Source organism: Sciurus vulgaris, assembly GCF_902686455.1.
Source record: "Sciurus vulgaris genome assembly, chromosome: 4".
Lineage (NCBI taxonomy): Eukaryota > Metazoa > Chordata > Mammalia > Rodentia > Sciuridae > Sciurus > Sciurus vulgaris.
In genome coordinates, this window is record NC_136464.1 from 184407312 (window position 1) to 184435156 (window position 27845).

Sequence of the window (27845 nt, forward strand, 5' to 3'; positions counted from 1 at the left end):
ATACAAAAGAGTGATTCCTAACAGGGAGCGGGAACCGGGTTGGATCGAAGTCAGCTGGCATTATTTCTGTATTTTCTGCCTCCTGATCTGCACTTGCTGGGTCTGAAGATCACACTGCTCAATACTCCGGATGAATGTGTCACTGTTATCTTCTTGCCATGTCCATGTCAGGGAGAAAGCACAGTGGACAGCGGCCAACAGACTCCAGACTGCTGGGACAGATTCCTGCCACTAGTGAGCTGTGTGTTCTCCAAAAAGTCAGTTAACCTCTCTGTGCCGTGGTCTCCTCCTTCATAACACTGGAGTGGCGATTCCTCCCTCTGAGGCTGTTACAGGCCGTGAAGGAGTTAATACTCACAAAGCATTTAGAGAAGCACACAGGATGCTCAACTATGTCTTGTAAATAAAAAGGCTTTCTTCTTAACACTAATTTTTCATTGTTTTGTGATTTAAGGAACATTTTCTGGTTTCTAGAATAAAAGTTTTAAAATTCGAAAGTATCCAAGTCTATTTAGAAGCCTAATATTTATTCATCAACTTTAAAACCCCAGGAGTAGCTTGGCTTTCTGTGACATTCAGAACCCATGCAGAAAAAATATGCTCAGAGCATTGCTCGTTTCATAAATAATGTACTTTATTTTATTGCATATGGCTATTAAGGAGGCATCCATGATCAACACAGACTAAATACAACGCGCTGCTCCAGGCCAGTTCCTTCTCGTCTCCAGCAGCGCACGTCGACCCTATGTACAGAGTGTACAGCGGAAGACGGGGGGTGGGTTAAGTCTCTCGTCCTAACACAACACGAGAAGTAGATTCAACAGCTTGATATCCAGAAACAATACGTACCCAAAGAAAACACTGTTTAATAACTGTTAAAGTTTATATAGCAAAAAATATTTTAAATTTAAGGTAAGTCAGGCAAAATGTACAAAGACCCAATGTACATTGAGAAGTTTTAGCAAACATAACATTTACACATTTTGGTTCCATTCTGTAAACTAAATTAAAAATGTAAATATTGCATATGCCTTTTTTTGAAATGTACAGGATCGAGGAAAATTTAGTACATTATCAACTTTGTATTTTGCTCATTTTAAGTGGCAGCAGGGACCACCTGTATGGTACCGTGACTCCTCCAGCAGGGGCAGATAAACAGGCGTCAGCGCTGCATCCAGTAGGGTCCCTGGCATCCTGCTGTGCGGGGGAGTCACATAGCAAACCACCTGCCAGCTCCTAGTCCCACAACTAAATATAACTTTAGGGCATTTTATACATCTTGCTAAAGTATATGATACACTGGAACGGACCTTCAGACTAGCACTGCGTGGCCTGTGCATTATGGTGATGTGTAATTTCAGAAAAGACCATAAGAATGGTCAGGGAGTCACTTTACATTCAACTTTGTCTTGCAATACAATCCTCTGTTCTGAGTTCAGCACGGAAGCAGGAAGACATTTGCATTGCCATTAAATATATTTTTAAGACATTGAATTTTTTGGTCTTCCTCTAAAAAGCCTCATTTGATTAATGCATTATCCTAGAGTGATATAGATCTATATATTTATATATATATATATATTTTCTCCAAAACAGAAACAAAACAACAACAAAAAAACCCAAACAAACCAACTCACATCTCCAAGAATGAGTGTAGCCTCTACGGGACCACCAGGGGCACAGGCACTGGGGGAGGCGGCGCCTCCGGAGCGTGTCTAGGGAGCAGCGAGGGACCACAGTCTGCTGGCGAGCTCAGCAGGGCTGGGTGACATCTGTGATAATCGATAATTGCCACAACACTGAAATTTTCAGAACACTGAAAACATAAAACCAGGGTAGTCTTGTCAAGAATTTCTTTGACAAGTGACGTGCACTGTGAGAGATTGCTTTCTTCTTTCTTTTTTCCACTCTAGCACAGGGGCTATACGCCTCTTTATTTTTTTTTGATCAGTTTCTTTCTCTCTCTCTCTCTTCAGGGCAGGCTTGTTGGTATGCTAAAGAGAATACCTTTAAAAATTAAATCTGCCAGGCCCAGAGCAGCCTGAACCGCCAGCATGCCTACGCGAGTTTTTGGTTAAGGAAATGTAAGCTCAAGATTCAGGACAGCAGAGGCATCTGAGCTCATGAATGGAACAGAAGGCTTTTGCAACTTGAAGTACCTACACGAACACCTACGTAGAGAAGGACAGACAAGCCTGTTAAAGGTAAAAAGAGTCACCCTCCCAGGTCCCCTCCCTCCCGCCCGCACCACCCGATACAACTGATGATTTTCAAAAGTAGGTTGCTTCAGGTACATTTAATAATTATTATGTATTAATCCAGCTTCCAAGTCCAATCCCAGATTTCACCTCCGTGGAGAACTGTCAGTCCCACTCGGGCTCTGTACCAGCGAACATGGCGGGTCCCTGGACTGGAATCCGTGTCGACTGGAGCAGATCAGCCAGGCCAAGGACCACGCTCGAGCCCCCAGGGCGGACATGCAGGAGGCCCCTGTACCCCAACCACGTGATCCGGCGTTACCTTGGACTGAGGTAGGACTGTGGTAGAGTTGAGTGTAAGCCAGTAAATACCAGATTTTACCACTTCGGTGGGTGTTGTAGATCTCCTAGCATGCTTTGCCAAAATGAAAGTAAGAAGAAATGAAGACACCGGCCATGATCTAAGAAGGCCAATGAAAACATCCAATTTGCTCCAGAAAAACTTCTTCAGCTAATTTAGTTGTAAAATAAAACCAAACGCAACACACACTGCACAATGTTGCATGTCCCAGCCGGGCCCAGTGAGAGAGGCAGGTGCTCTGTCCTGGTTGGTCCTGTCCAGTTCACAGATGTCTCAACGTGGAATCACCCAGATCCGACAGAAGGTCGCATGCAGCTTCAGGTTGGAAACATGCTGAGCATCTCCGAGTGGGTCTCTGCCGTCGACCTCAGGGGCGATGTGGCCGGACAGTGCTTCACTCTGAAAGAGAGAGCAGAGAACTCAGGAGCAACTCGCACAAGGGCAGGTGGTCTCTGGGATCCAGAAAAGACCCCCGACCTGCGCTTGACGGTTTCCATGGAAGGAGGTGCTTGGAGGAACAGCTGTGACCTCCTTCCGTGTTCCACTGCCCCGGGCGCAGCACCGAGGCTCACCCTGAGCCGTCTGTGAGGGAGGTCTGCAATTTCAATCTAAGAAAAGGCTCATATGCACTTTTACAAGTGACCCCATCCAGTGAGCTACGAGAGACTGAGAGGCAAGAGTCCACCTTTGCACTGAGTACCTGTGCATCCAGGAACCACCCCAGGGCCAGGGGGAACAAAAGCCATTACTTTCTCACGGGGCTGCTGAGAAGACAAGCATCACACACCCCCTTGGTCATGGTTGGATGTGAAGTGTCCCCAGAAGCTCATGTGTGAGACAATGCAATGCTCAGGTCATGAGAGGTGTCACCCAAGAGGTGGATTAATCCACTGAAGGATTAAACGGGTGGTGACTGGAGGCAGGTGGGGTGTGGCTGGAGGAGGTGGGTCCAGGAGGCGCACCTTTGAGGTCTCGTCCTGAGCTGCCTTCGTCCACCATGCCCTTCTCACCTCAGGCCTAGAGCTAGAGGCAGCCATCTATGGACTGAACCTCTGACTCCGTGAACCAAATCCTCTGTTCCTCTAACTGTTCCTGTCAGCAGCCAAAAGCTGAGGAAAACGTCCCAGAGAGCTCTCGCCCACCGCCTGGCTCTGCCCTGGGGGCTGGCAAGCAGGAGGGGCATCGCCAGCTCCGCCTTCCAGGGCGGCTCCTGCGTGTCAAGCCCAGGTCTGCTCCAGGTCACTACTCCAGGGACAGCTCCCAAGATCCTGGCACCTCCCCTCATGCTGCCCGTTTTTTTTTTGTTTGTTTGTTTGTTTGTTTTTTTAACTTTCTTGGCTTTTAACTCCCCCAAAACATACTGTGAATTTTCCCCACTCACCAGGACGGCAGCAAGGTCACTGGAACCCTGCTCGTTCTGAACACTGGGTCCCAGGGTAGGTGACCCTCTTCCCCTCACAGCTGTCTGTACCTGCCCTGCCTGCGGAGCTGGGTGCCTCTGCAATGGAGGAGAGCCCTGACCCTTCTCTGGCCCTCACCTTGGTTTCCCTGGAGTTCATAGGACTGACCTCAGCGAGCGACACTGTGCACCCCTGGAGACTGCCCACCACCAACTCCAGGTTTCACTTCCTCTCCACAGAACAGCAGCCCCTGGAGAGACCCCGCCTCTTCACCTCCCTGCGAGGTGACATCTGGAGATTGTGCAGCTTTTCCCTATTCTTTTAATGAAGTTTACATCCTTCAAAAATCAAAAGGGGGTTCGCAGACGAAGCCTGACACACACCCAGGCTCCCAGTTTCCTCCCAGGGACCTCGGTCACACCACGATTTTCCACTCTGCCGTGAGCTCTGTCTGTATTCCTTTTAAAGTCCCCGTTTGCTAAACTGGACTCAAGTTTTACTCGAGTTTGCATTTTGTCACTCAGGCCCTGACCATGAGATAATTCCTGCGCCAGAGCAGATGTCAAGACCCTGTGAATCCACTATAGAAAGACCTCTAATCAAAGTTTATTTTCACCTTAACAATTAAGCTAAATGAAGCTAAATGTCTCATGTTAACTCAAAGCCCATTATCTTGAAAACAGCTCTTGGCTTGGAGATGAAGCCTGCAAGCCGGACTGTGGTCCCTCACACCCATTCACATTTACACAGGGCACACATGAAGGAGCCTTGTCTCCTGCTATGGCTGCCTCCTGTCAGGGAAGGGAGCCGAGACCTCTGGGTCTCCTGGGGACCTTCAAGCTCTAGCCGTGCTGCTCAGCACCTTGCCACTCCAGACCAGCTGGTTCACCACCTATTCCTCAGCCCTCTGTGGGCGGCTGCTGCTGGCTCAGCCCAGAAGCACCACACGAATGTGAAAGGGCCAGCCATCCCTTAGAGGCATCCTTCCTGGAGGTGCGAAGCAAAGCAAGGGCCAGCAAGGGAAGACCGGCCCACACCTCAAACTGGACCCACCTCGACTTGCTGAGCCACAGCAGAAGGACGTATGGACCTACAGACCAAAAATGCCCAGGAATAATGCAGGGAGTAGAAAGGAATCGTGCCAGAAATCTGCCTGCAGGTCTTCTACGCGTTACAGTAAGAAGGTCGAGACAGAAACTGGCCACCTCAACTAGTACCCAACACCCCTTTCCATTCCATCATCAAAAGAGCAGAATGTGTCTGTCCCATGTGCTAGCTAGCAAGGACCCTGACCCAGGACGGCCAAAGGGCACCTGCCTAGGGGAGGCACCTGAGCCAGCAGGTGCAGAAGGTCTCTGCAGCCCACGCCTGCAGCACCAGACACCAAACCCTGAGTCTGGCCCTGGGGGAGGCCCCAGGGAAGCCCAGGGCCTGGCCCTTCTGACAACTGCTCACTCCTCAGTGCCACTCTCCTGCTGCAGGCAGGAGGGCAGAGCGGGCGCCGGGAAAGGCTCCTGCGCATCTGAACCCAGCAACGGACCTGAACCCAGCAACGAGCGCATTCTCCCCTTCCTGTTTGTTTGTTTTCAAGGTAAGTTATTAGTCTGGTTCATTCAAACTAGGAGAAAAAAAATATTGTCTAATACTACTCCTATGACATCTTTAGTCCTTAAATATTTATGCTTCCTTGATGAGATCCCAGCAAAAGTTTGTTTATGTCTGCTAACCCCACTAGAAGCAAAGCGCCAGGTCTGAGCCCCGCCACACTGCTCTGCACAGGCCCTGGGAAGGCAGACTTCCTTTGAACTCAAGGGGCCCAAGAGCAAAACAAAAAGCAGCAGATTCCAGGCTGCCCACGTGGTCAGGGAGCCAGGCAGCAACCCCTCCTACAGAAAGTGCCTACTAAGAAAGGGACATGTACTCATAGTCACAGGGCTTGAATCCGCCACACAAAGCTACTGCATGCCTCAGGCTTGCTCTGCAGAGTCCTTCACAGAAGCACACTCACGAGTCACTGGGTGAACCAGACCCAGCAATGACCACTACCTGTGGCGGAGAAAGTTGCCCCACAGGACACGCCAGGCATTCCGGCTATCATTCTGGTATTTTTCCTGCTGTCCTTTGTGATAAAGGACATTCCTATGTGGGGCAGTCACACGGGGGGGCGGGGTGTAAGCTAATTCCGCTAATTCCGGGTGGGCCAGCCATGATTCCATCCTTGCACTTAAAGAGCAATCAGAACACAGAGGAGCCAGTGCCTGTGATAAAGGCCAGGTCTTCAGTCTGCTCTGACCTGCCCCCAAAGAGAGGGAGGGATGGAGGAGAGGGAGGGAGCACCCATCATTGGGAAAGGGCAGTAGAAAGGCAGAAAGTATCCTTGCGACACCCATGGACAGGTCAGCACCAGGGAACTGAGGGCCACGTCACATCACATGAGAAAGACCAAGGGAGCATGGAAGGCAGCATGTGTCAGCTACGAACGAGGCAAACTGTCCAGCAAATAAGATCAGGTGGCACTGCAGGTACTTGACTCATTCCTGACTTTTGTTATGATTTCTCATGAGAATTTGGGTTTGGACCTGTCCGACTGCAAGGTCATATTTCAGTGTTCAGAGTCCAGTCCACTCAGCGGGGTCACAGTAACCCCTGCCCACCAAGGCCCTGCTTCTTTCCTCTCCAGGAGCCCCTCGTAGCTGGTGCCCAGGTAGTGCCCACCCAGAGCAGGAAGGGTGCCTCCACACCCCCGGCACCTCTGAATTGGGAGTGTCATGCTGACTGCCAAGCCAGGCACTTCCTAGAGCGACTACTCACAACCACAAGCCGACACAATCAAGGGAGAAACCTCGGCTGAGTTCAAACCCATCTTAGGCCCAACTCGCCCCCAGTTTAGACCTTCTTCTGTTAAACACAGAATTACGAAGGAAAATAAAGTTTTCAGTTGCAGGAGAAATTCCTAGAAAAAATGCGCCTGATAATTCAGTATCTCCAGGCTTTACTAAAAGCAGCTCACTGAGAACGTGAGCAGGAGCAAGGTGGCGAGTGATAACCAGCAACCAGAGATTCTGAGAAAAACGGTTGCTGCGACTTTCTTTTAAATTGGGGGAAAATCACTCAGAAGGAAAATGCGGATGAATAAGCTGCTGCAGGCAGTAGGGACAAGGTCCACCAACCCCATGACAGCAGGACTTTCTACATGAGCTCGGGCCTCTTCCTTCTGAACGCCTGTTGCGGGAGAAACCCCCAAGCGGCTCCTGACACAGTGCGGGCGGCAAGAAGCCAGCCTGGTTCCCTCATGGCACTGGATCCTTCCCGGCAGACCTCATCTAGTCACCCAGCGAGTGGGGACTCCCACTGTCCCCTGCATCCCTGGACTCCCCTCACACAGCTGACCTTCCAGGCACAGGCACCTGCAGACTGGCCCGGCAGATTCCAGAGCACAGGACTGGGATGACGGTTTCTTTTTTGGGCTGTCTGCTGACATGCGTCATGTGAGCTATTCTTCTATGGCAAGAATTTTCCACCCTACCTGCAGGACAGCATCCAGCACCACGTGGGAGAGTCTTCACATTCTCTGGCACAAACAGCTTTGAGACCAAGTGGCTCCTAAGCTGCTGAGGGACACTTCTCTGGGATCATGAAATGCTAGTAGCCCCAGGTTAAGACCACACCAGGAAGCATCAAGGGCCTGACGAGGTCTCCCAGTGGGTTCCTGGAAGACTGCACTCAACCCCTCCCCCACCCCCACCCCCGGGCCACAGGGAGGTGTGGGGACGGGACAGGGCTCTACTGCTGGACATGACCACTTCGTGGGGGCCCAGAGCTCAAACTTCCAATTGTACCATTAACTTTTTTACTTCTTTGAGTAAGTGTCACTGTGCATATTGAGAATCACATGATGCAATGGGACATATACAGTCAGGGGACCTGGCCAGGTAGGCGAGCAGCTCTATCTCAGAGGTACGTCTCCGTGACAGGAGCAGATCCATCACACTAGTGTAACAAGATCCCCTAATACGATAGGGTCTGCTTGCCCTAGTCACATGTCACACGCATGTGCTGGACCTGCGGACTCGGGCAGCTCCATGTGCTCCCAAGTCCTCTTCTTTGCCTCTGCCGCCCCTTCTCCCACCCCCGATGGCAACCACGGTCTCATTCTTGACCTCTGTAACCCAACCTTTTATTATTATTTTAGGACCTACATATGGTACAAGAGAGCTCACACAACACTGTTCTTTCCCTAGCTCGGGGATATTAACTATGGCACTATATTTGACACTAAAAAGTCACTCTGCGTGATGTGTGCCGCTTTAGGGATCTGTTCCCTGCTAGACCAAGTCTAACCACACCTTTCTTACCTTGGTGCCCCCAGCGACGCACAAGGCTTACTGGGTCCTCAATCACCCTACGCTGACCTCAACTGGAATTAAAACCCCGGGTGGTTTATGCCATTTCTGACGCAGAAAAGGAAATACAGTTTCTGAAGAAAACAAAACTTTAGGACTGGATGAGACCCAGCATCAAAGGAAACCTTTCCCACCTCACCTGAGAATGACATTCTAGGCAGAGGCCAGTAAAGTACAGCCCCACCTGCCCCCTTACCTGTCTATGCCTACTTCCAGCTGAAGCCAAGTTAAGCAGCTGCCACAGAGACCCTGGAGCAACGACACCCAACACCTGCCAGCTGGCCCTTCAGGGAAGGCGTCTGCCACACCTATGGGGCGTCTGGGCAACCTCTGGTACGGAAGGCCACGAGAAGATCCAAGGAACAACATGGGAGCGTCCCATGTGTCGGTCCCACCTGCGGCTGCCGGACACCCGAGGCTTGAAAACAGCAAGCTTCTGTGCCACGCGCCTACTGCCAACACCCTGCACAGTCCCGCTGAGGGTGAGGAGGATGAGGAGGCAAGCCCAAAACCCGTGTGGGAAGCCAGACCCTCACTGTGGCGTTGCTGCTCTGCAACTAAGTACACCCTACGAGGTTGCCCAGCATCAAAGGGAAAGGGAGGTCACACCCACCAGGTCTGCCACTCAAGAACATCCAAATCCTTTCTCAGGTCATTTGAAAAGGTGAAGATAAGCCGGACCTTCTTCCCTAATAAGGACATCTGGGACATGTGCTACAATTTGCATTAAAATTGCAAATACACTGTATCAATGCAATTCTTGGGGCTGGGATTGTGGCTCAGTGGTAGAGCACTTGCCCAGCATGTGTGAGGCACTGGGTTCAATTCTCAGCACCACGTATAAATAAGTAAATAAAAGTCCATCAATGACTAATAAAAATATTTTTAAAAAAGCAATGCAATTCTTTCCTGAGACTGAAGACATTTTTGTACGTATGACTAATACTAATGTAAAAAATATGACTTTACATATACTGTTAAAACATTTACATCTAAAGTTATAGATCTTATTTTCTATTTTTCCTGTCAAATTAAGGAAATGTGGAGTGACTAATTCCTTCAAAATATACCCATATCCAAATGGCCTGTTTTTATGCATCATTTCAGCTGAACCTTTCTTTCCTTCAAGTACTTGCACAATCATGGTAAGTTCCTCCCGCTGTCTGACCCTGCATGACACAGGGCTGCGGCTCGGCCTCTTCTGGAGAAGCAGGTCTCTCTGGAGCCCTCTGGAGTGTGTGCCCTCGCCCTGGGGCTCTGCGGCCTATGGGGACAGACGGGCGAGCTCAGGCCCTGCTCCCCAGCACAGGTGGTGGTGGGCACTGCCAGTCAGCCGCTGCCAGCACAGGTACTGTTCCCTGGGGCTCGGGAGCGATCGGTGCCTGTGCGTCTGGGCACAGGCCACCCCAACAGCACGGCAAGCACAGCGCTGCACGGAGACCAACCCAAGGCCGGCCCAGAACCACCACGGCCAGCCTCGCATGAAGTGGGGCCCCAGCCCAACCGCACCCGAGACCGGGCGCCAGGCCTCCCTCCTGGCTGTCGCGGAGCGCACCCGCACGGGCCCTCCACACGCAGAGGCACCGCAGCAGCGCGGGGTGCTGCGGGGCCGGGTGGGCTCCCTGCTGTGTTGTCGCCACAAGACTTCAGAGGCTGGGCTGCTGGGAAGAGCGCCTCCTGCGCGCGTCCTGGCCGGTGTGCGATCGGCAGTGGGGCTGCTCAGTCACAGCCCCGTCCTCCTCCAAAATGGCATCCAGGAAGGACATCACGAACTGCAACTTCTTGCAGCAAACAGCAGACAGGCCACAGGGCAAAGGACCAGCGTACTTCGGCCAGACGAGCAGACCGGAGGGGAATGTGGGGCTGGGCGCCTGGCCCCCTGAAGCTCCCCGTTCTCACAGGCTGCAGGAGCACCTCTGCCCACCAGGACACCAGGACACCAGGACACCAGGACAGGACAACACACCCAGGCAGGGGCTGCGCAGGCCCACCGCAGGGCAGCTGCCCAGGACCACACCCGCCCTCCTGCGACAGGGGCTGCACAAACGCAGGGCACGGACAGGCAGCTCTCTGGGCCCTGCCCTCGCTCCCTCTGTTTTATACAGAAGGGGCACCGCAGCACAAGCAGGCGCTTAGATCCCTGGCCCAGGCGAAAGTCACTGGCTAGGGACAGTGCAGTAATGCCACAACACAAGTCCACTCACTGAAACAGACAAGTCCTCCCTGGGCAGGGGACGGGCCACCAGTGCTTGTCATTCCTCTTCCCTGCCTTCCCAACCCCGTGTGGATGCCCCAATCCACCAGGATGGCTCTACCTGCAACTTGCCTGGCCGATGGCCTCTAACACTGGGTGCCCAGATCCCACCAGGCTACTCACACACCCTTGCAGGCAAATGCCCAGGGGCCCTGAGGCTGCCCACGACCTCAAGTCTAGATGGAGCACACCTCATAAAAGATGACTTGTCTGGCAAGACCTTGAAAAGCAGGAACCCTACAGACATTTTCAGATGCTGGTGAACTGGACTGCCTGGTCAGAGAGCTGGCCGTGGTGTTTTCCATAGGCCCCTGGGGACACTGGATGAGCAGGTAAGCTGGAGAGGTGGCTGGAGACTGTGCAGTCTGGCTCCTGTCCAGACAGGCTCGCTAGGACCATAGGGGGACATGACTGATGGCAACCCTGTCCCCACCCAGCCTTCTCCAGCAGGAAGGAAGCATCTCAAAAGAAAACCAGCCCCGTGGAGGCGACTCCCCAGCTGAGGCTTGGAAAGGGGAGAGTTCTCAACCGATCACAGAGAAACGCCTCTTATTTGAAAAGCTGAACTGCGAGGGATGGCCTACGTGAGCACAGGTCCAGTTCCTCGCAGCTGGGCCGGGCAGGGGTCCTCTAAGACAGACAAGAACAGAGCTAAGGAGAGGGACCTCACTGACACCGCTCTGCTGACCAGAGTGACACACAGGGACCAGCACACTGTTCGCCAGGGTCACGCCCCACGCCTCACGGGCTTAGCGGCTCTCCTCTGGGGGAGTGTACGTATGACAGGCTGCCCCGGAAAGTCCACTCGACCGTGCAGGATGCTTCAGCTGTGAACCCCTGCACTACCCAGTCTGAAACCACCACGAGTCACTGCCCGCCTCCACTCCTCTTGGAGAGTAACAGGCCATCTTGTAATTTCCACTTGGAAGGAAAAACTAGCAACAGTGCTGACATACATGGAAGATGAGGTCCTATTCCTATGTCATCAGACGATGAATAATACCTTTTTAAAAAAGTGTTTCCCAATAGGTGTCACACTGAGCCGTAAGTCTAAAGAAAGATCTAAACACTATGAGCTTCCCCAACGATGCAGGCTGTGACAGCCACACGCCACTCGGTCAGTGTGCGTCCTGCTGAGGGCACTGGGCTCCCTCCACAGGCACCACTGCCCTCTCGGGGCACTGGCATCTCAGCTCTGAACTCCCTCCACAGGCACCTTCCCGTCGAGTCAGAATTCCAGAGGATGTGGAATTGTAAGTCATCTCCGGATGTCCTGCGTTCGGTCACTCAGCTTCCAGACCAGGTGGAGAACCGCACTCATCTGCCCGCGCGGAGCAGTCTCTGGGTACAGCAGCGGGCGCTGGGTGCCCGGCCTCGACCAGAGGAGTGGGGAGCGAGCAGGCAGGCGGTGGACGGCCCAGGGAGTGCCCTCTTCTCTAGAAGATGCACAAGCAGGCAGCAAGGGCCCACCAGAAAGGCTCCACAGCCAGAGCACAGCTATGTGGCCAGGTGGGCGCTGAGGAGGAGGACAGCAGGAACCTGTCCTCCGGGAGGCTCCAGAACGCTCTGCAGACCGTCACAGCCACTGCACCAACGTGGCTCTCCAGGACCAAGCCTGCCGTCTGCGACTCGACATCCGTGCTTCCTTCCATTCTGCTGTTCCGGCTGCAGACACTCCCCTCTGGATTCCCCAACCTCAGTGACATTTCAGGGCCTCTATTCCACTGGGAGACTTTATGTGTTTTTGTGTAAAGGAACTCAGGAATGCACATACACCTCACCAAGTACAAATGCCACCTGGGGCCACCACAAGGCCAGGCTAGGAAGGACTGGCACCAGCACGGTGCACTTCCCGCGACCCCACTCTCACCTACTCTTCTGAGTTCTTGCCAGCAGCTCAGACGCCGGGACACACCAGGCCATCTCCTGCCCCAGGGCCTTTGCATGGCTGCCCCCTCCTCACCTGTGTGCCTCCTCCCTGGGAGTCAGACTGACTCTATGCCCCCTCTGGTCACTGAGTTCAGATGCCACCTTCCTGCCATGCTCCTTTCCTGCTGTATACCCCAGAACATTTGTACCACCTACCACACGACTGTCCTGAACACACCTCAGCAGGGTTTGTTCCTAGGTTTCGGAGGTAGACAGCCTACTGAGGACTTTATTTTAGCTTGAAAAACAACCATTTCTCGTCAGCCTCTATTTTTGTATCATTCAAACGGATGAAATGAGCGTGAAGTAGTCCACAAGTAACAGCCGTCGCCTGCCACAATCCCTTCCCATGGCCCGAGGGACGTTTCTGCCACTCCTGGGTTTTGGGGTTTGTTCTGGGAAGAAGTCCAAGAGGTAAGTGGACAGGTAACCTGCCTGAGCCCACCCCACATCAGCCTGAGGGACTGGGCACAGCGGCACGCCCGCCAGACCTCCCTCAGGTGGTGCCCCGCTGGGGGAGGAAGGGACTCACATTCAGAGCAGGGAGCAGCCCAGGAGGGCTGGGGCTGTGGCAGCAGGGGGCGGCCTCCACAGGCAGGAGGGGGCTTTCCTGCAAAGCCAGGCGGCTGTGGAGGGTGGGCCGGGGCCCGGCGGGTCTTGGGTCTATGGGGTGGCAGGGAAGTGACTACCAATGGGGCTATTCGGAAGGAGAACACGCACGATCCTACGGAACGTTCACGGGTCATTCATGAAAAAAATGTGAACTAAGCTCCGAAGGACACACTGGACACGGGCAGCCAGGCGAGCCAGCTGTCTCCCCGGCGGAGCCACGGTGGGCCATGCCACGGAGCTCCGGGAAGACTCCTGGCCACACGCAGGTGCAGAGCGGGCCGATATCCAGCCTCTGGAGCACCAGCGTCCCACGGCCCCAGGAGCCCGAGGAAGACCAGGGTGAGGCGAGCCAGCACCCAGGCACAGCAGCAGCAGCCCAGCCAAACCAAGGCCCCGCAGGAGACCAGCTGGGGACGGAGCCGAGTCCTCCAGCAGGGCCACACCCCCTGCAGGGTGGCTCCAGACGATCAGAGCAGTCTCGCCCACAGGCAGCTCAGGTGGTGGCTGTCCACGCTGACCCCAGGGCCCAGAGGGCAGAGCCCTCCTTCTCTTCTGCCTCTGGAGCCGGCACATCTGTGCCCGCACACCAGACTCCCAACAATCAGACTGGCCAAGGCACCACCTGCACGATGCCCTTAGCGAGCAGCCCAGGACCCCACAAATTCTGACCCCACCCGCTGAGCCAAGTGAACCCAGGATTCAAGGGAGACACACACACACACGCAGCCGACCTCACTCTGTGAACTCCCTTGGGTGCCCCGTGCCGGGAAAATGAGATTTAATGCATTGTTTCATTTTGAACTAAGACCACGTGCTGATCCAGCAGGGCCGATAACTACACTGGAAACAAAAGCCTGAAGGCAGACTGAAGAGAAGACGGGCTCCTTGGCATCTGGAAGATTCTAACAGGACCCTAGACACCAGGGTGCCATTACATGCCAAAGCCACCCAGCCTTGAAAAGCCTGTCAAGATCTCAGGAGTGTTCACAAATTCGTTAACACTTGTGTTTAGGATGTCCTGTGTGGTTTCCGTATCTAGAACTTCATCACAGTTCACAACTAAAATTCAACTTCAACTTCTTTCTTTCTTTTTTTTTTTTTGCAGTACTGGGGATTTGAACCCAGGGCCTTGTGCTTGAGAGGCAAGCACTCAACCAACTGAGCTATATCCCCAGCCCTCAACTTCTTTCTTAACCAAATAAATCAGTTTTCTGATACTGCTGTTAAAGGAAGTTTAAAGTCCTGCTCTCACAATACTCTAAAAGAGAAAGATTTTGTAGTTTTGGAATGAAGGCACTTTGCTAAAGCACTCGCTTTGACCCAGGCTCAATGTGTGCTGGGCGTCTACCAGACAGTGTGACTCAGTTCTCCACAGAAGTCTTGCCAGGCTTGTTGGGCATATCCAACCAGGAGGTGTGGGGTGGCCTCTGGGATGGCCCTCTGTGCCAGCTGCACGTGTCCAGTGCTATTTTAGGTCGTGCCTCCTATCATGCCAGAATGACAGAAGCAACTCAAAAACACGCCCAGGACTCTTCTTTTCCAGGCATTTCTGTTGTTTGGAAAGCTCAGGGGCTTTGCAGTGTCCGCAGGACACCAGGGTCCTAGTACCTCCATTTCTGACCTCTTCACACAAAAGCAAGCTGCTCAACTCTCTAATCCATGTCGTGGTTAATCCTGCTTATTGCGCAGAGTTTCCAAGTACTATTTGCATAGTTTTTAAATTTAGTAAGGACATCTTGGCCTATTTCCAAGACTCGTCTCCCTGCTTTACAACCCCCCCCATTTGTCCACGCACTGGGGGCATGTGAAGTCCTGAACATTGAGGGCAGAGAGCTGGGGGGCCTAACCCAGGGGACAGGGTCCAGTGGCTGCTCCCACATACCTAGGAGCTCAGGGGATCAGATGGTGCCTGGCCCTAGTGCCTAAGTCCAGTGGCTTCACAGCACTGGGCAATACAGGTGAGCGCTCAGTTCCCGGCCCTCTATGGAATGCAGAAGCTCACGGGGAAGAATCCACACCTTGCTCAGGAAGAGACTTCTGAGCCCATGGCGGAAGACTCCCTTCACAGGACATCAGAAGCTTAGTTTTTAAAAGCAACCTGGTGAGTATCAATAAACCTATTACCCCCAGACAGGGGACTCTGAACCTGTCCTTCCTAACCTGGAGAGCAGTTTCCTTGCCCCACCTGGAGGCTCTGGGGTCATGTGCTGCCATCTGCTCGGAAGTCAGCATTCCCTTCCTGGATGCTAAAGGGACTGACAGTCACTGGGGAGGAGACGCCGAGCCCCCAGAGCACCAGGCCATGTGTCTTACGAATTTGCATGTGTTTGCTCAAGTATTTCTTTTGAAAAGGGTGTTACAGTTATATCACTACAAATTAAGTTTGTAGGAAAACCATTTTTCTTCATGTAAAAGTTCTGTTGAATGATTTCTTTCCTTAAAATTAAAAAAAAAAAAGACCTTAAAAACAATAAAGGTGCTGGTGAAAACCTCAGTGAAAAACTCAACCCCCAGAGGCTAACCACCCAACAACAACAGTTAGTTGCTTATTGGTCCTTAGCAAATTCTAAATTGGTGAGTTTTAAATAAAAACACCATTAGGTGGGTTAATGACTATTTCTCGGGGAGCTGTTAGTGGACGCGTTCATGCCGAGCAGCGTCCGAGGTCCACTTCCAGGAGCAGTGCATGGTAAGGACACACAGGCCTGCCCCTTCGCCACCGGATTAGCGCCCAGGGTGAGCACCTGCAAGGAGCAGGCCTTCTGCTTCCCCAGAACACCCAGAACACCCTCGGATCTGGACTGCGCTGGGCTTTCTTCTCCTTCCGAACAAGCCGCGACCCTGAGGGTGCACAGCTCTCGCGCTGCCCCACCCACTTCCTCACTGGGACCTGAGCACGTCTTCCAGGCTTCCTCGCCTTTCTGTCTGTGTGAAGCATCTCACTAACTGGGGTCACTTCTGCACATCCCAAGTCGGTCCAAGGGGAGCAGGCCGCATGCTGAGAGAGTCACTCAGCACCCAGGGGACCACAGGAGCCAGCCACGCTTCCCCTCCTCGGCCCACTCCTCCTTCACACTGTGTACGAACAACACTCTGGTAATTAAATCCACGACCTTGAATCAGATGCCAGAGGCACCTCACATGGCCCCTGTTTTCACAACCTTAAAATAAGTGACATTATGTCAGTGGCTCCTGACTCTTCACCCTCACGCTGCCCTGGGACTTCTCCCTGCCTGCCAGCACACTGAGCTGAAGTGTGGATATTCTGGGAGGATGGTGTGTTTCCAAACATAACAGCCCACTCGCTGTACTAAAACTTATCTGAAAACAGCTGGAGAACAGGAGTTTTCCACTAGTACTCCAAGCAAGATCCAGGAAGGAAGGCTGGACCCCAGAACCTGACCGATGGACAAAAGGATTATGAGCTCTCAGCTTCCCTGGCAAAAAATCTAAGCTCTTCAAATGGCAGGTGTGAAACTGGTTTTAAAGAAAATAAAGGGTTCCTGCCAGGCCCAGTCTTCTTTCTCAACTGTCCCCACTGTGGAAGGAAAGTAAGCGACTACCTCCAAGTGAAATGCAAATCAGGACACTAACTTGACAGCTGCCCTCCAGTCTCAGCAGGGTCCAAGTCTCCAGGCGACTATTATGCGCCCTCCCCAGGGGACAATTCCACTGGGAATTGGGAGCCTGGGAGGGGAGGGCAACATGAGGCTGACCCCAGCCATTCCTCCCCACAGTGACCCTGGGCAGCTCACTTGGCCGCTCTGAGGTGCAGGCCTTTATTCTTCCCAAATCGGATAGATAGAGCTGATGCTGCTATCATAAGGTTTCTGGAGCCTGCGGGAAGGTGCAGCAGGAAGATGTTTTAACACTGAAGTGAGAAAAAATACCTTTCGAATTTCACCCAATTCTTTTGCCCCATGCAGTTATCTTTCAATACCAATCAGACCAGTGGTTACATCTTCGGCGCATTCAACTTCAACAGCATTCTTTCAAAATCATTAACTGGCTGCGATGTTTTGAGACTGTGAGCTACATTTATACTTTGGTGGCAAGAGAGGGCTTGATTTAAGTTCACAGGATGCAAAGAGAAAGGACCATGTCACGTTCATGAACACTAATGCTGTGTGTTAACACTCTGCAAGCACATGGTCCTTTTTAACCTAAACACATAACTTTAAGGTAATAACTAAAATCATACGTGACAAACTATCATTATGCCTACTTTTATGCCTTGAAAAAACCCAAACTTGATACTACACCATAATAATTCACTCAAGGGCTTATAAGGATTCCGTATGAAGATTAAAGTAACAGCAGATCTACGATTACGCTTACAGTTCCCGTATAAGGTTTAACATGATCCAAAAGCAGATCGTCAGTATCTGAGTTTCAATTACAAAGAAAAAATTCATGCTCCTCAGATGATAATTAGATGAGATCTTATGAAACTGCATGTATGCACACACTCTCATGTACTGCCCCAAATATTTATTTCTGGAGAATACTGATACTATTTAAATATTAAAAAGCCCAGTATTTATATGGCACAATGCATGTGATCATTAATCTTTATGCTGTGGATCTGAGTATTTGGTCAAATATCCCAAATTTTAGTATAGGCAAAATAAGCAAGAGTATTTTTATAAATATTGCTTGTGTGAATAAACAGCATATACATATGGCCTAAAAAAACAGAAGAAAGCTTAAAGACACATTTACCCATTCATTTTGGACAAGTAAACATGATTTTATGCAAACTTAATATTTTTCTAGTCCAATAAAAAAGAAATCAGTGCTGCTAAATTGACTGTTTTATCACTTGCAAGCACGCAGCCTGTGAGTTTTAACCCAATTCTACTTCAGCATTATTTGCACCCAGTAAGCAAACTACATATTCCCCTACTCTCTTTATTCAAGCTTTCTCCTATGCATATTACTTTAGCATGGGTATTTTTTAAAGAGTTTCACCTTTATGATTTAATATTAATTGCCTTCTATACAAAGAGGTCTCACATAGTTATATTCCCAAGTCTAGCCTTGCCTACCAGGTTGGTATCTTGAGAAAGACACTGAATACTCAATAGCAATCACAGCCCCCAGCATTTCCTCTGCCTGGAATGAGGGCTTCACCAGTTCTCTCCAGAAAACAAAACAAAACAAAACACCATGGAGCCCTGCCAACAATTCATCTACTCTAACTGGTTCCACGTAACCACAGTCTTGAAGATCACGTTCAAACGAAATAAAATTAACAGAGTATCCTGCTCAGAATGTGCATAGCATTGTTTTCTCAAAACCCATGACCTGATGAACAACATAATGTTCTAACAGACAATTTCAGAGAGTCAGAAAATTTTGTTTTGTCTACTCAAATGCCAACTTAGGATGTTCTGCCCGGCTTGTACAGAAACATACATCCTGTTCATGTCCACAGAGAGAATCCACAGCCACAGGTCCCGAAGAGAAGGAAGGCTCGGGCTGGGACGGGGTTCTGCTTCCCGGCCTGTTCTCACCACTTCACTAGGCAACGCAGATAAACAGGTACGGTTACATTTTCCCTTCAGTTTCTAAGGTGAAATGGGAACACCTGATTCTGTGCTACCCCCCGAAACAAAACAAAACAGAAAACCTTTCCACTTGCCAAATCTGATACCAAAAGTTACCTAGCTCCTGGAACTGCACTTCTAAAGAAAGTGCATTAGTGGGAATTTAATAGAAAACCCTTTATGCCCACGCTCTCACTAGGACTTCTGCAAGTTCTCTTCAGAAAAAGATCTTCATTTTAATACTGATCCTGCTAAAGAAAATCAGCAAGCACAACTCCTCTTATGTGTGTGTGTGGGGGGGGGCACAAAAGATGCCAACATTTTCCTACTCTAACCCAACCAAACAGCTGTGAAGCACGGCTGCAGAGGAGCTGCCCCAATTAAACCAACTGAGTGGGCTGGGGTTGTGGCTCCGTGGTAAGAGAGCTTGCCTCGCATGTGTGAGGCACTGCGTTGGATTCTCAGCACCACATATAAATAAATAAAGGTCCATTAACATCTGAAAAATAAATAAATAAAATCAACTGAGTGAACTCCAAGACCGAATAAGGAATTAAAAACCTGAAGTTCAGGGGTTCTTGTGTCCTCATGCTGTCTGTATTAAGACCTAATTTTTTTAAAAAATGTATATTCTATTATACATTCTCATTTTGTCAACATTTCTTAATACATGAACAAATCCCAAAAGGGAATTCAACGGTCCCTTTCACAGAGGCCAGGAATCGGATGCCATTTCCCTCCCCCTTACTGTGCCCTGTCATTTCAAACATTACTTTTTAACTTTGGACAGTTTTCTATAGGACAGACTTTCTGCCTGTGTGTTTGCTGCTGGGGATGGAGCCCCAGCCCCACACGCAAAGCACTGGCTATCCTACTGAGCTCCACCCCAGTCCATGAAAAATCTTAACTGCAGGGGGACCAACTGAGGGCCTGCAGGTGCGGACCCCTGGGTGCGGGCTTTTGTTTTTTGAACTCAGGGTGCCTTTACCAGAGTCTTTCAAAGTAACAACTACCATCAGAATTTCTGGATTTATGACCACTTTCCTTCCAAGGAGCTGAAAACACACTTGCTGCTTCAGGTCTCCTTTCCCTCCCAGCAGCCCTGAGACACAGGATGACAATCACCCCATTTCACAGAAAGTGAGAAGCAGGGATCAGGTGGCTGCCCAGAGTCATAGGGTGACTCACAAAGAGCAGCCACCAGGAACCCGGCTTCCTGATTCCACGCACTGTGCTTCCTTCTGTGAAGCACTATTTTTATAAAGGTTTCTCTTTCAATAAAGGAAATGGAGCGGGTCACGTGACTTTCATTCACGAAAGCCTGTGTGTGTTCATTAGCACCTTACTCCCTCTTCCTGCACGTGGAGCCAGCGGAGGCACCAGACCTTTGCCAGCCCTTGCCAGCTGGGACTCAGGCCTGGGCGGGCAAGGAGTCCCTCAGATTTCCAGAACAAGCTCATTTTAATGTCAAGACTTTTAGACATACATCGTGACTTTTCTGTTCCTCTGAAAACTCTTCTCACAATCGTTTTATTCTAAGATATGAATGGAGAGTCCTTTCATCAAACAGTACAGATGCTTTCTGTGGTGACTCTTATCTGTTTTATACATGCACAGAAGCCAATTTTAGAATGAAATCCCACCAGGGAGGAAAACTAAGATAACTTATTTTAGAGAATATTAAAATAACAATGCAAAAATATAAAAAGTTAACTTTAAAAAGCAGTTCTAAAGAACAGTAAATTCAACGGCATGTTTCCAGTTCCAAACAACAAAACTCTTAATGTATTGGTTGGGTTTTCTATACACACACACAACACAGAAGCAACCTTCCCTGGCCCCCAAGTAAGAAGCATAACTTAGCGTTTGCTCTGAACTATGAAGATATTGACACCTAAATGGGTTTTGAATCGGCTCTTGTGTTTAAAGCCCTCTGCTTTATTTCCAGTCATGCTGTAAACAACTACCGAACGTTGCTGATGCCACGTAAGCAGACACTAAGGAGTACCCAGGGACCCCCATAACCCTCCCCCAGTGACTCGGGAGGTCTCCGCCGAGCGCTGGCCTTGGGCAGGGCGGCCAGCAGCCGGGAAGTGCCTGACCTACGCCTCTTCAGAGAAGTGCTGGCCCTCTTCAAGGACACTGCCTTCTCTGAACTTCTAACCCAGAAGCACCACAGCCCCCCGGCCCACCGCCGCGTGAGTGGCACAGAATGGACGTTCTTGCTGAGGTCCTGGAGGCGCCCTTCGGGCTCAGCCCTCAGGAAGGAGCCATCTGACCAACATGGCTCGCGGCCCCTCCCGCTCGGCCGCGCTCCGTTGCTGCTGGTTTACTGGAAACCTGATTTGCCACACGAATCTTTTTTCAACATGTGGTTTTGGTGCAACGGACAAACTCCAGTTACCTATTTTTCTTTAAAACAGGCCTTGTGCTTTTCAGAAGGTGGTCTGCCGAACGCCACGGCGCCCACGGACTTCAGAAAAGCAGCCACCACACCGACCTCTTCCCTGCTCAGCGACCGAGGAGCACGCACTGCTGCTTGGCTTTCAGAGCGCGAGTCCCGACAGCCGGAAGGATTTTACACCGGGGGAAGCTCAAGACCAGCCACAGCAGGGCTCCAACTAAACTCACACCTCTGCTGTGCGAGGGGCACTGTCTCCCAGGAACCGCGTCTATCAGAAGGGCCTGGAGTCCTACAGGCCCGCAGCCGCCCACAGCCCCGGCCTCGGCTGCCTGCCTGCCTGCAGGACCTGTTCCGGGCCCCTCGGTCCCATCCTCCACCGAGAGCAGGAAGCCGCTCGTTCTCAGGCTGTTTTCTGATAGGCTAGACCTGGGCGAGGTAGCTCTTCCACGCTCACTCTGGCGCACACCCAAGTGGCATACCAACTAAACGTGCGCGCACGTCTCCCGCACTCAATTACACTCACGCGGCTGTGTTTACACGGTCCATGTCTTAGAAGGCAACTAAGCTTTCAACCCCCGTCACACTGGCAATTTTGTAGTGTTTAACGTGACTCCAGCAAAGTGACCTTCAGTTGAGTCTCCGTTTACGAGATGCATTCTGAGAGCTTCCAAGTGATTTAATTAGATGCTGAAACACCACACTCCTGACAATTCGCCATGACTTTTCATCTTCTATCATACAGTTTTAATAAAAAAGGAAATAGCCTTTCCTCTATTACAGGGTATTCACCCTACAGCTATAATTTTAGATTGCTTGAACCAACAGTCCCAAGCATACTATAAAACATATACTGGCTTCAGACTGCATCAAACTGGTCTGTTTACTTAAGAACAAAAGGCATGTGGAATGCCAGGCCCCTCCGTCAAACCTTCGGAGCCCTTGCAGATCGTGCACCTTCGGCCATCATCCACCAGCCTCCCAGTCACAGGAGAGACTACTGAGTATGTGTTGGGTGTTTCCTGGAGTCTATCCTGCAGCCATTCCACAAAGAAACAACAACAACATCTGAAACATGAACTGAACACCCAAGCCGCTCTGACTCCTCCTCACACACCATTCACAGTCTGGGACGGTCAGCTGCCACTCTGTGTTTGATGGGACCAGGAGGAAGGGAAGGGGCACCCTCGCATCCAATTGTTCTTGAAAAGACCTGCTCTTGTCACTTGTTTTCTCCACAGCATGAATTCTGGCTGCATGCTGGAGTCACCAGGGAAACGCTGGTCCTGGACTCCACCCGGCCCTGCGTTCCCTTCCGGAGTGCCACCAATCTCCCCCGGGGAGCAGAGTGCAGCAACAGTGCAGCAGAGCCGGGGCGGGCTGCAGGCGCATCAGGAACCCTGGCTTGTGCGGGGAGCTCTCCTGGTGACGCCAGGCCCGCTCAGGTGAGCACCACGCTGCTCAGGTGTAAGAACAGCACTGCCATTTCAGCCCTGGGGAAACAGGCCTCTGAGGAGAAGCTCGAGAGTTCAGGCGTGACCATTGCCTCTGGCAGACACCACACCCAGTGCCCACTCTGTAAGGACACCAGGGCCTGGTTTTACAACCCTGCGGCTCAGTGAGTCTCAGCTGGAGCCCAGCTACAGGCCACAAGGAGAAGACAGGTGTCTGCAGGCCCCGCCCAGCGGCCCCACTGCACCTATGCCAGTGCGCTGCCTGCCTGCCTGCCTGCCTGCCTCGGGTGGCTGGGCTGCAGTGGAGGACTTCCTGATGCCCGAAGGCAGGGGAGGACAGGGGGCACCGGAAATGGGCCGGGCCTGAGGCTGAAGTCTCCCTCCCATGGGAAGGCGGCACCCTCACCCCAGAGGTTGACAGAACTTGACAAGTTCTTTGGAGGAGGGCACCAGGCAGCCAAGAGCCAGGATCTGAGCCAGTAGCTGGCATTTAGATCAAGGGGCCCACAGGGAAGAGAGCAAAGCCCAGAGACACACCCGCTGCCCCGCCCTCTGCCCCCAGCTCAAGGTTAAAAGGCCTCACCTTTCACGATGGTGGCCTCTTTCAAGTGATGGGACAAGAAGTCAATGCTGGCGTAGGTGTTGGCCGAGGGCAGGGCACCAGGGCCCGGACCACCACACACCCCGCTGGTGCCGCTGCCCCCCACAGTGCTGAGGAGACCCCCAAGGCTACGGGTCCGGCCCCAGCTCTTGTCTCCTGGCTGCGGATGCTGCATCTGCACCTGGGGGGACAGCCCTGGCTCATCCCTCACGTCGATGGCGATGTAGTTGAGGCCATTCTGGAAACCCGCAGAGGTCTCTCTTCGCATAGGAGAACCACTGCCCCCAGGACAGCCCACCAAGCCCCCAGGCTGGCCAGGGGCCCAAGGCCGCACCTGTGGAGGTGGAGGCACAGGAAGCGATGGCTGCAACTGTCCTGGGGATGTGGGTAGCTCCTCGCTGGCTCCAAGGCCCCCACCCAGGATGCCCCCACCACTGCCCTCGCCGCTTTTCCTGAGAGAGACGTTTTCTACAGAGGCCGAGCTGTGGCGCTTGGGGTTATGGGCGAAGGATGGGGACACCGGGGTGACTGTGGTGGTTGAGGAGAAGGTCTCCGAGCTGTGGCGGCGACGGCCCCCCTGTGGGTCTGCACGGATGACCTTGGCCCCCCGATGGGGGTCTGGGGGCTGGCTGGCCTGCAGGAAGGCTTCGACCCCTGACACCTGATCCATGAGACTCAGCCTCTTCAAGCCCGATGTGGGGCTGGTCACCCGGGCACCTTCCGGTTTGGGGTGGGCCACAATGGGTTGAGGCGGGGTGGCAGCCACACCAAAGGCCATCTCGGTGTAGTCACCATTGTCCCCGGTCTCAGAGGATGTGGAAGAGGCAGCACTGGGGCCCTGGGTGGTGGCAGCGCCCGATGCTGGAGGCAGACGGTACGGCTCCCCTGGAGGAGGCTGTGAAGAGGACTGTTGCTGCAGGGAGGTCGGAGAGGCAGGAGGACGCGGAGGCAGGGGTGGGTATGGAGAAGCAGCCTCGGGGGAGAGGAGGGCATCCAGGGAGCCCACGGGGTCCGCACTGCGGATGCCTGGCTTGGGAGACTTGGGAGAACTGAAGTCCAGGTTCATGTAATCGGACAGTGGGGAGCGCTGCCGGCTGTCACTGCTGGTGCCTGGGGTGCCCGAGCCCAGGGACGAAGCCGGGCTACTGGCGGACAGCAGCGAGGAGGATGAGGCGGCCGATGCCAGCAGTGGAGGCGCAGGTGGTGAGAGGCGGGCACCTGCTTCGCCAAAGTCAATGTTGATGTATTCTCCAGGGCTCTTGGGCTCTGGTGGCAGGGGGTACTCATGCATGCTGGGCAGGGTTTGCAGCCCCTCCAGGGACAGGCGTGTGGGCCGCACTGCCCGGCAGCGCTGGCTCAGGAAACCCTCTGGGCGGCCACCACTGCTGGGCCTCACAGGTGAAGGCACTGCTGGGTGATGAGACTGGGTGTGGCCACCCCCGCCAGACCCAAAGGTGCTGGCCAGAGGGGAGGCCACTGGGGTGGCCTGGGGCTCCAGCCTCTCCTCTTCCAGGATCCGTCCCACGGGGGAGCTCATGAGCACGTACTGGTCACTGTCCCCACTGCAGGCATAAGGGGCCTTGTAGGAGCGGGGCAAGGAACTGTAGCAGTAGCCAGGGACGCCTTTGAGCACCTCCCCACTGCCGTGCAGGGCCGCTGAGAAGAAATCGGGCGGTGTGCCTGCGGTGCCTGCGTCGCTGGGGGACATGTTGAGGTAGTCCCCATTGGGAAGCAGCTTTGGGTCGGCAGACTCCACCGACAGCTTGGAGCCACACCACATGCGCATGTACCCCCTGTCCTCGGGCGAGCTTTCCGCGGGGGAGCTGGCCTTGTAGCTGCTCCCGCTCACTGAGAAGGTCCTGCTGGCCACAGAGGGGGGCTGTGGTGCTGCCGCTCCCGTGGGGGGCAGGTCTGCTGCAGGCGACGCTCGTGGCTGCAGGATCTGCTTTGGGGCGGACACGCTGGTGGGGCTCATGGGCATGTAGTCCTCACTCTTGCAGCTGCCGCTGCCACTGCCCATAAGGGCTGCACCAGGGGTCATGGGCATGTAGCCATCATCAGCCCCCAGATTGCTGCTGGAACTCCTGTGGGATCCAATCTCTATGTCCCCATAGTCCTCTGGATAGGGGTGGTAGGCCACTTTGGGAGAGGAAGTGGGGAAAGATGGGCAGAGGCGGCCTGAGCTTCCAGAGAAGGTGGCCCGCATCAGGGTGTACTCATCCAGGGAGGCAGAGGAGGGCTGGGGCACTGGCCGCTGCCTAGCGGGTGTGGTCAAGGAGTAAGTCCTCTTTCTCAGTCCTCTGTCCAAGTCCTGGACCCCATCCCCTGAGACTCTGCGATAGGGGCGACCACAGTGGCTCAGAGGCCTGTCCATGGTCATGTACCCATACAACTCACCCCCGCTGCCATCCCTGGCTGGGGGTGTCTCAGCGATGGACTCGGGTGTGTTGCTCCTGTGGCTGCAGAAGGCTCTCAGGTCACCAGGGCTAGAGCCATATTCGTCCAGGGACATGAAGCCAGGGTCACTGGGGGAGCCTGAGGCGGAGGCGCTGCCGCTGGAGGGCCGCTGACCTGGGGGGTGATGCAAGGGGTGAGGCAGGTGGGGGTGCGGGCCCGGCGGCAGCGGGTAGGAGCCTGAGCCGTGCCCGCTGCTGGACGACAGGCTGCCGGGGCTGGTGGCAGCCGGGGGCGAGTGTGACACTGGCATGGACATGGAGCGGCTGTGTTGCAGGGCGCCCCCTGCCGGCGCCAGTGTCACTTTGCTTCCGCGGCCACCGCAGCCGCCACTCAGGGTGTGCGAGCGGCTCAGGGGCGCGCGCACCGGCCCAGGGCTCAGGGGGCTCCCAGCTACCGACACCGGCCTGCCGGCAGCCGCCACAGTCCCGGCCGCAGCGCCCCCGTCGCCCTCACTGGCTGTGCGAACCCGGCACGAACTACACTTGGTGGCCGGCGGGGTTGCAGCCAGGCTATCGGTGCGCGAGCGGCGCACCAGGCCTGTCTGACTAGGGGGTAAGTTGACCAAGTGGTGGTGGCGGCGCGCACCAGGGACGCTGATGGGATGCGTGGCGGACGACCCAGACGACTGGCTTTTGCTGCGCGGCCGGAACTCGAAGAGCTCCTTGAGCGCCTTCATGGCCTCCAGAATGGTCTCGTGGATATTCTGCGCCACCACCGAGTCGTCGGCCTGCATCCACAGCTCTCCAGGGCCCGTGACGGCCGAGCGGCCCACCTCGATGAAGAAGAAGCTGTCCGAATGGCCGCAGCGGCGAATGTTCATGAGCTGCAGCGTCACCGACGGCTGCTCGCAATTGAGCTTCACGAAGCCGATGGTGCGCGCCGACAGGCACAGGCGGTACACGCCCGTCAGGTTCTTGCTCTGGCCCAGGCCCTTGGGCTTCAGGTTCACCTGCCACACCTCGCGGTAGGCGGTCGAGGCGGGCGCCACGAGCCCGTAGCTGTCATCGGCCGCGGCGGCGCCGGCCGAGCCGCCCAGGGCGCCGGGGAGGGAGGCGCTGCAGGACGCGGCGGGGGCCGAGGCGGCGGGGGCCGGGTCGCCGGCGCTCGCGCGGCCCTCGCTGACCAGGTCCGTGAGCGCGCGGTACCAGCCTTCCTGCTCCTGCTCGTTCTCGGCCGCCACGGCGAAATACTCGTCCTTGGTGTAGAGGGCGATCAGGTACTTATGCTTGGCGTCCGCGCGCTTGTTGATGTTCAAGCAGCAGTCGAGCGCGATCACCCGCTTCGGGGCGCCCGCCTTGCTCCGCCACTTCTTCTCGCTCTCGTAGTACTCGAGCCGCGGCGGCTGCGGCGCCGACCCCCCGCCCGCAGTCGCTGTCGCCTCGTCGCCAGCCGCGCCAGGCCCGCGCAGCACGAAGAAACGCTTGTGGCCGTGCTTCTGCTTGCGCAGGTAGCCGCACTTGCGCACGCTGTGGTTGTTGTTGTTGTTGTTGTTGTTGAGGTTGGGGCCGTCGCCGCCCGCCTGCCCGGGGGATCCATGCAGCGGCGGGCTCGCCATCGCCGGCGCTTCAGGCCGCGCAGCCCAGCCCGGCGTGGAGGGTCTGGTTGAGGGCGGAGGGGCGCGGGCGGGGGCGGCTCCCTGCCACCCGTTCGCCCCGCCGCCCGCAGGAGCACGCGTCCCTCCGGCCCAGGAGAGGGAAAGGTCCAAGGAGGCCCGCACGTTCCGGTGGCGCAGCGCCTTCCGAGGCTCTGGAGGATGCCTGACGCGGGCGGTGGCCGCCCCCCGGCCCGGCTGCCCGCGGCCGCTGCCTCCCGGGCTCTCGGGCGGCGCCTGGGGACTCGCTGGCTGGGCCGAGAGTCGGGGTCCCGGAGCCGCGCGGGGCCGAGCCTAAGGCGCGCGCGGCCGCACCTTTGCTGCCGCCGCGCCGCGCTCCAGGAAGCCGGGGTGCAACCGGGCACTCGGGGTCCGCGCCTCTGCTGGGGCTGCTATTGCTGCTGCGAACGGCGACCCGAGCTCGTCGCGGTCCCCGCCGCACAGTGAGTAACACATCGCGCACCGAGTGACTGAACTAAGAAGAGCAAAACAACATGTGACTCGGCGTTACGCAGGCACACACGGCGCGCCCGCCCCGCCCCGCCGCCCGCATTGGTGCCGCGCCCCCAGACGGACGGCGCGCAGGACCAATGGGCGTGGGGACCCGGGGGGGCGGGCCGAGCGCCCCCGCCCCG

At 54.3% G+C, this 27845-nt stretch overlaps 1 protein-coding gene across 1 annotated transcript; it reads right to left on the minus strand.

Moving 5' to 3' along the window:
- Nucleotides 1–2246: 2246 nt before the first annotated feature.
- IRS2 (insulin receptor substrate 2) lies at nucleotides 2247–27695 on the minus strand. The gene is made up of 2 exons (XM_079138045.1): nucleotides 23145–27695; nucleotides 2247–2958 (listed from the first exon to the last, which is right to left on the minus strand). Exons 1-2 carry the CDS (start codon nucleotides 27172–27174, stop codon nucleotides 2954–2956), a joined length of 4035 nt encoding a protein of 1344 aa, XP_078994171.1. The 5' UTR covers nucleotides 27175–27695; the 3' UTR covers nucleotides 2247–2953.
- Nucleotides 27696–27845: the final 150 nt, after the last annotated feature.